Raw genomic sequence first — 7,523 nt, forward strand, 5'->3', positions numbered from 1 at the left:
CCAAATTCCCGTCTCCTATTTTATGTCCCTCTCTTTCAGAATCACCAAACTCCCATTTTATGTGTCCCTCCTTTTTTCAGTATCCTTAAACTCCCATGTCTTCTATTCCATGTGTCCTGCTTTTTCAGTATCCCCCAACCTCCCATTTTGTGTCCCTATTTTTTTTAGTATCTCTAAACTCCATTTCCCTTATTTTGTGTGTCCCTCTTTCTAAGTATCCCCAAACTCCAATGTCTCCTATTTTGTGTCCCTCTCCTTCTGTATTCCCAAGGTCCCATGTCTTCTATTTCCTTTGTCCCTCTTTTTCAGTATCCCCAAACTCCCTTGTCTTCCATTTTGTGTGTCCTTATATTTTAATATCCACAAACTCCCATGTTTCATATTTTGTGTGCCCATCTCTTTCAGCATCCCCAAGCTCCCATGTCTACTATTTTGCCTTCCTCTCTTCCAGTATCCGCAAACTCCTATATCTACTATCTTGTGTGCCCTCCTTTTTCAGAACCTCCAAACTCCACGTCTCCTATTTTGTGTATCCCTCTCTTTTAGTATCCCCATAAAAGTATTTTGACTATGCACTTTGTATACATCATCCTTTTTAGCATTGATTGGCTTTCAATTCCTATGCTTCTACAAGTTACCATCATTATCATAATGCAAGAATTAATCATAAAATAAATTTAGAATTGGAAACAAGACATCAAGAGTCACAGCATTAGACTGAATATATGAGAGGTCTCTTTGGTTTTTCATTTATGAGAGGTCTCTTTGGTTTTTCAATACATTGAATATGCACACGAATTAAAGAACAAATTATTTTTATTCACTCGTTAAAATGCAATGACGGCAAATAATGCAATTAGGAGAAGAATTTTTCCCCAAAGCCATGTTTTATGCAAAAGTCAATTACAACTGAATGGACTATTGATTCCATGGCTAGAATGATGGGAAAAAAAGTCAAGTGGAATTGGTTTTGTTTCAAATCTCTTAGTGGTTTTGGGCAAGATCATATCTTCCTTTATCAACTTTAGAGGAAGTAACAATCTTTTTTACAGAAAATAACTCTTTATATTTGTAGGGACAGGGGTAGAAAAACCTCATATCCTTATCAGGTATAACAAGAAATTGAACTTCATACATGAAAAAAAAAAAAAAAAAAAACTCATTTCAAACCAATTGTCTAAGAGATTGAGAAGGTTATAACATTCCTTTACATCATTTTATTTTTCTTCAAATTTCTAAAGGGAATATTTTTCTTTTTCTAAAAGATTATGACCTATACAAATTGCTCATTAATAGAACAGAGCATTAGCTATGATCAGAGATCATCTTCAAATTGAGATTAAGTAAAGTTTGTGAAATTCCTTCAGACGACACGCAACGACTTTGATTTAGTACAGAAATTGTCTCATCAACTAAGATCAACTCCTTCCATCTCGATTGATGAGTAGCAAGATAAGCTTTAGTCTGGGACTCCCAAAATCCGACAAAAAATCTCCAAGGCCAGTAAAATGCTCCACACAAAATTAAATCAACCCCTAAACTATATACAGACATATTTAGCCAATGCTGACATATGATTTCAATATCTAATCCCACTTATTCTTGAGATGAACAAGACTTGGGATGTGAAAAAAAAAATGTCACCAGTAAAGCTAACTTTTCCTCACATGTGATCGCCCTAGACAAACCGTTTCGGCACTAATCCTCACCTGATCTAGCAGACTGTGGAGGAGGGCAATGCATGAGGTGAGGGTGATGATGCGTGAGATGATGATGGTGGTGGTAAGTCCCCTTGTCGTCGTCGGTGGAATGGGACTGTCTGGAGGAGGAGGAATCGCTGAGGGCGGACTCCATCGTTTGACGCTCGGATTCCACCGTCTGGGAACGCTGCGCCCTCGATCTGAGAATGAAGCAAGGTCGTTACTACTAAATACTACTGTTATTGGTAATAGTACAATGATTATAAAACATTACATAGATTAATATTTGTTCTTGTGTTCGAATGTTCACCTCAGCAAGATTGTTCATCAAGTTGAACAGTGCTGGGTGTAAAAGTAACATGACAAATAATGTATTTGGAATACATATTTAAATAGATAAAAATGTTTGGCACAAGAAAGATGGAGAGTATTTTTTGTATAAATATAGAAGCTGGAATAAGTTACATAAATAAAAAATGAACCTTAAATTTTCAGGTACAATTTTTGCTATATCTATAAGACACTACAAAATATAGATGACAAAAGATTATATTGCTAATTATAACCTGACTAGATTAATTGTGTAAGGAATCAAACAACCAGAGAAAAACGAGTCATAACATTATTCAACACTGTGTTCCCGTTACCATGACCTTACCACACATATTGTGCTTTACCTAAGACAGAAAAGGAGCCGATGACCAAAATGTTTGCAACACCATATTCAATGAACAAATCCATTGATCCAAGGAAAAATATCCACTCAATGTCTGGCTTCAAAGAGACACGAGTTTTCAACACAGATTCATTAGTAAAACAATTTGAAATGTTTCCTAATGATTTGCCTTTGAAGATAAAGGAAACAGAATATCAAATAATAACTATGCAATATAACAAGAATAGAGTTTATATATGCTTATATATGTGTATAAAATATATATACAGCATGTGTGTGTGTATATATATATATATATATATATATATATATATATATATATATATATATATATATATATATATATATATATATATGTACGTGTGTACATACATACATATGTATACAAAATATCATTTATCACTCCGAAAAGGCAGTTTAAAGGTCGCTTATGAAGGGCAGGGGCAAAGGACAGGATAATATCCTAAAGACTTTCCTTATATACAAATGATCAGCACTTAATCCTTCTCTCCCTTAAGCTAGAACCAGGAAGGGCCAGGCAATGGCTGCTGATGATTCACCTGGGTAGACCTATAAGCTGCCCCAAATCCCCAGCTCAGAAGGATAGTGAAGCTGCACATACAATAAGAAAATATAAGGCTTGAGCATGTCTCGAACTTCCGTCCAACAGATTGCTATGCAGGGACGTTCCCCTTAGGTTACAGTGTAAAAAAAAAAAAAAAAAAACCTAATTATAATTAGAAATTCTCCGTAAAAAAATCTACTGCGCTTATTATTATCAGCCAAGCTACAACCCTAGTTGGGTGAACAACATGCTATAAGCCCAAGGTCTCCAATAGGGAAAAATAGCCCAGTTAGGAAATGAAATAAGGAAATAAATAAATGATGAGAACAAATTAACAATAAATCATTCTAAAAACAGTAACAACGTCAAAACAGATATATTATTATTACTATTATCATAACTTGCTTTGCCACAACCCCAGTTGGAAAGGCACGACGCTATAAACACAGGGGGCCCCAACAGGGAAAACAGCCCAGTAAGGTAAGGAAACAAGGAAAACTAAAATATTTTAAGATGAGTAACAACATTAAAATAACTATTTCCTATATAAACTATAAAACTTTAACAAAACAAGAGGAAAAGAAATTAGATAGAATAGTGTGCCGAGTGTACCCTCAAGCAAGAGAACTCTAACCCAACACAGTGGAAGACCATATTAAAGAGGCTATGGCACTACCCAAGACTAGAGAACAATGGTTTGATTTTGATTTTATAAAAACTATAAAAAGATTTATGTCCACCTGTTCAACAAAAAAAAACATTTGCTGCAACTTTGAACTTTTGAAGTTCTACTGATTCAGCTACCCGATTAGGAAAGTCATTCCACAATTTGGTCACAGCTGGAATAAAACTTCTAGAATACTGAGTAGTATTGAGCCTCATGATGGAGAAGGCCTGGTTGTTATTATTATTATTATTATTATTATTATTATTATTATTATTATTATTATTATTATTATTATTATCATTAAATGCTAAGCTACAACCCTAGTTGGAAAAGTAGGATGCTATAAGCCCAGGGGCCCCAACAGGGAAAATAGCCCAGTGAGGAATGGAAACAAAGAAAAATAAAATATTTCAAGAATAATAACATTAAAATGAATATTTCCTATATAAACTATAAATACTTTAACAAAACAAGAGGAAGAGAAACTAGATAGAACAGTGTGCCTGAGTGTACCCTCAAGCAAGAGATCTCTAACCCAAGACAGTGGAAGACCATGGTACAGAGGCTATGGCACTACCCAAGACTAGAGAACAATGGTTTGATTTTGGAGTGTCCTTCTAGAAGAGCTGCTTACCATAGCTAAAGAGTCTCTTCTACCCTTACTAAGAGGAAAGTAGCCACTGAACAATTACATTGCCATAGTTAACCCCTTCGGTGAAGAAGAATTGTTTGGTAATCTCAGTGTTGTCAGGTGTATGAGGACAGAGGAGAATATGTAAAGAATAGGCCAGACTATTCGGTGTCTGTGTAGGCAAAGGGAAAGAACCGTAACCAGAGAGAAGGATCCAATGTAGTACTGTCTGGCCAGTCAAAGGACCCCATAACTGCCTGTCTAGTATTACGAACAGGATGGAATTGTCCAGGAAGATCTGAATGTAAAGGATGGTCAGAATTATGAAAAATCTTATGCAACATGCATAATGAACTAATTGAACGACGGTGCCAAAGATTAATATCTAGATCAGGAATAAGAAATTTAATAGACCGCAAGTTTCTGTCCAACAAATTAAGATGAGAATCAGCAGCTGAACACCAGACAGGAGAACAATACTCAAAACAAGGTAGAATGAAAGAATTAAAAAACTTCTTCAGAATAGATTGATCACCGGAAATCTTGAAAAACTTTCTCTATAAGCCAATTTTTTGAGCAATAGAAGAGGACACAGACCTAATGTGTTTCTCAAAAGTAAATTTGCTGTCGAGAATCACACCTAAAATTTTAAAAAAGTCATACAAAGTTAAAGAAACATTACCAATACTGAGATCCGGATGTTGAGGAGCCACTGTCCTTGACCTAATTACAATCATACTTTGAGTTTTGTTAGGATTCAACTTCATAACCCCAAAATTTGCACCATGCACTTATTTTAGCTAGATCTCTAGTACGGGATTCAGCAACCCCACATCTACATTCAGGGGATGGAATTGATGCAAAGAGTATGCATCATCTGCATATGCAACAAGCTTTTTTTCTAGGCCAAACCACATGTCATGTGTATATAGTATGAAAAGTAATGGGCCGAGAACACTACCCTGTGGAACACCGGATATCACATTCCTACACTCACTAGGGTGCCCATTAACAACTCTTTGAGATCTATTATTTAACTTAAAAAATCAATAATAATGCTAAGAAACGACTCACCCACTCCCAACTGTTTGAGTTTGAAAACAAGGGCCTCATGATTAACACGATCAAAGGCAGCACTAAAATCAAGGCCAATCATACGAACTTCCTGACCACAATCAAGGGATTTCTGTACAGCATTGGAGATTGTATGTAAGAAGGGCATCACATGCTCCAAGGCCTTAACGAAAACCAAATTGCAAACTAGGGAATAGATGATTACCTTCAGCAAACCTATTAAGACGTTTTGCCAGAAGACGTTCAAAAACTTTGGCTAATACGGCAGTTATGGAAATTGGGCGGTAATCAGTTGGACTTGAGCTACCAAAAACACATTTACATAGTGGAGTAACATTACCAATTCTCCAACAAGTGCTAAAAGCTCCTCTTCTTGCTAACTTGGTTCAAAATATCAGATAACTTTGGAGCTAAGAAATCTGCAGTCTTTATAAAAAACAAAGGAAAAATACCATTTGGGTCTACATCTCCATAGGCATCAAGGTCCATCAACAAAGCTTTAATTTCACGAGATCACAAAGCTAAACTAGTTAGTTTAGCCTCAGGAAAACAGGAATGAGGAAGTTCAAGTTTTTCAATACTCTGTTTACTGTCAAAAACACCAGCCAAAAGGGTTGCCTTTTCCTTTGGACAGTGAGTGACTGAGCCACCTAGCTTAAGTAGAGGAGGAATTGTTGCATCTACACCAAAGAGTGCAGATTCAAGGGTAGACCACGCTTGGCCGTATTTCAGTAAAATACAGGCGACCGAAATTTTACCATACTTTGTTATTATCTTTCACAGGTTGGTGACCGTTAATATCACTCCTTAATGTCAATATATCCGTTTTTAAAACGGCAAGAATCCTGAAATAAATGTTGCGTTTTTTTTTCGGCAAATTTTTAAGTGTAGCACAACCGTAAAAAAAGCAAGTGAGATTTTCCCCATTTCCCTTTGAGCTCTAAAAGGAAACCTATTTCTATTTCAAAATTTGCCAATGATTAAATTAAAAATTTAAAAATAATGTAATTAAAACTAAAAATAATGTAATTAAAACAAAAATATAATGTAGTCAAAACTAAAAATAATGTAATTAAAACTAAAAATAATGTAAATTAAACTAAAGATAAAGTAATTACAACTCTAAATTTAATGTAATTAAAAATAAAAATAATGCAATTAAAACTAAAAATAATGTAATTGAAACTAAAAAAATATATTAACAATAAAAATAATGCATTTGATACCAAAAATTATGTAATTAAAACTAAAAATAATGTAATTAAAACTAAAATAAATGTATTCTGCAGCAGACCCTCGCCTACGGTATCTATGCAACATAGCGTTGCCATTCGGCTGTGCAGAAGAAAAATGCCAACTGTTAATCCATTGTGATTTAACCATTAGTTTGCCCGGGATCTGCAAAAACAACCTTTAATGACAACAGCTTTTTTTTTTTCTTTTTTTAATGGGGCGGCTATGCGAGGAAATCTATACAGATAACCTTGCGATTTTAAAAATGCAATAGCAACACATTTTGCTGAATTTCACGGGCAAAAAAAAAGAGAGAGAGAGAGAGAGAGAGAGAGAGAGAGAGAGAGAGAGAGAGAGAGAGAGGAGAGAGAGAGAGAGAGAGAAATAATAAAATAGTAAGAAGAAACTATGAGAGACGTATATAAAATGAGAGAGAGAGAGAGAGAGAGAGAGAGAGAGAGAGAGAAGAGAGAGAGAGAGAGAGAGAGAGAGAGAGAGAGAGAGAGAGAGAGAGAGAGAGAGAGGGCAGATAAGCTATAAGAGAGGCAGACTTATAAATTACAAGAGATAATAAAATAGTAGGAGGAAACTATAAGGGACGTATATAAAATGAGAGAGAGAGAGAGGAGAGAGGAGAGAGAGAGAGAGAGAGAGAGAGAGAGAGAGAGAGAGAGACTCAAACCTTTTGTTACAATATTTTTCTTCTTCTTCTTCTGAGAGAGAGAGAGAGAGAGAGAGAGAGAGAGAGAGAGAGAGAGAGAGAGAGAGAGAGAGAGAGTAGGCAGAAAAGCTATAAGAGAAGCAGAGATATAAATTACAAGAGATAATAAAATAGTAGGAAGAAACTATAAGAGAATTATATAAAATGAGAGAGAGAGAGAGAGAGAGAGAGAGAGAGAGAGAGAGAGAGAGAGAGAGAGAGAGAGAGAGAGAGAAAGCATTGCTGAACATGTATTGGTCTGTTTTAAAAGTATTCC

At 35.4% G+C, this 7,523-nt stretch overlaps 1 protein-coding gene across 1 annotated transcript in view; it reads right to left on the reverse strand.

The window, feature by feature from the left end:
- The window catches only part of LOC137631359 (uncharacterized), a 467,812-nt gene that overhangs the window by 100,885 nt on the left and 359,404 nt on the right, over positions 1-7,523 (reverse strand). The window contains 2 exon segments of the mRNA XM_068363133.1: positions 1,710-1,900; positions 2,183-2,223. Coding sequence (XP_068219234.1) covers positions 1,710-1,900; positions 2,183-2,223 — 232 coding nt within the window.

This window comes from Palaemon carinicauda, chromosome 39 (genome assembly GCF_036898095.1).
Source record: "Palaemon carinicauda isolate YSFRI2023 chromosome 39, ASM3689809v2, whole genome shotgun sequence".
In the NCBI taxonomy this organism is placed as follows: domain Eukaryota; kingdom Metazoa; phylum Arthropoda; class Malacostraca; order Decapoda; family Palaemonidae; genus Palaemon; species Palaemon carinicauda.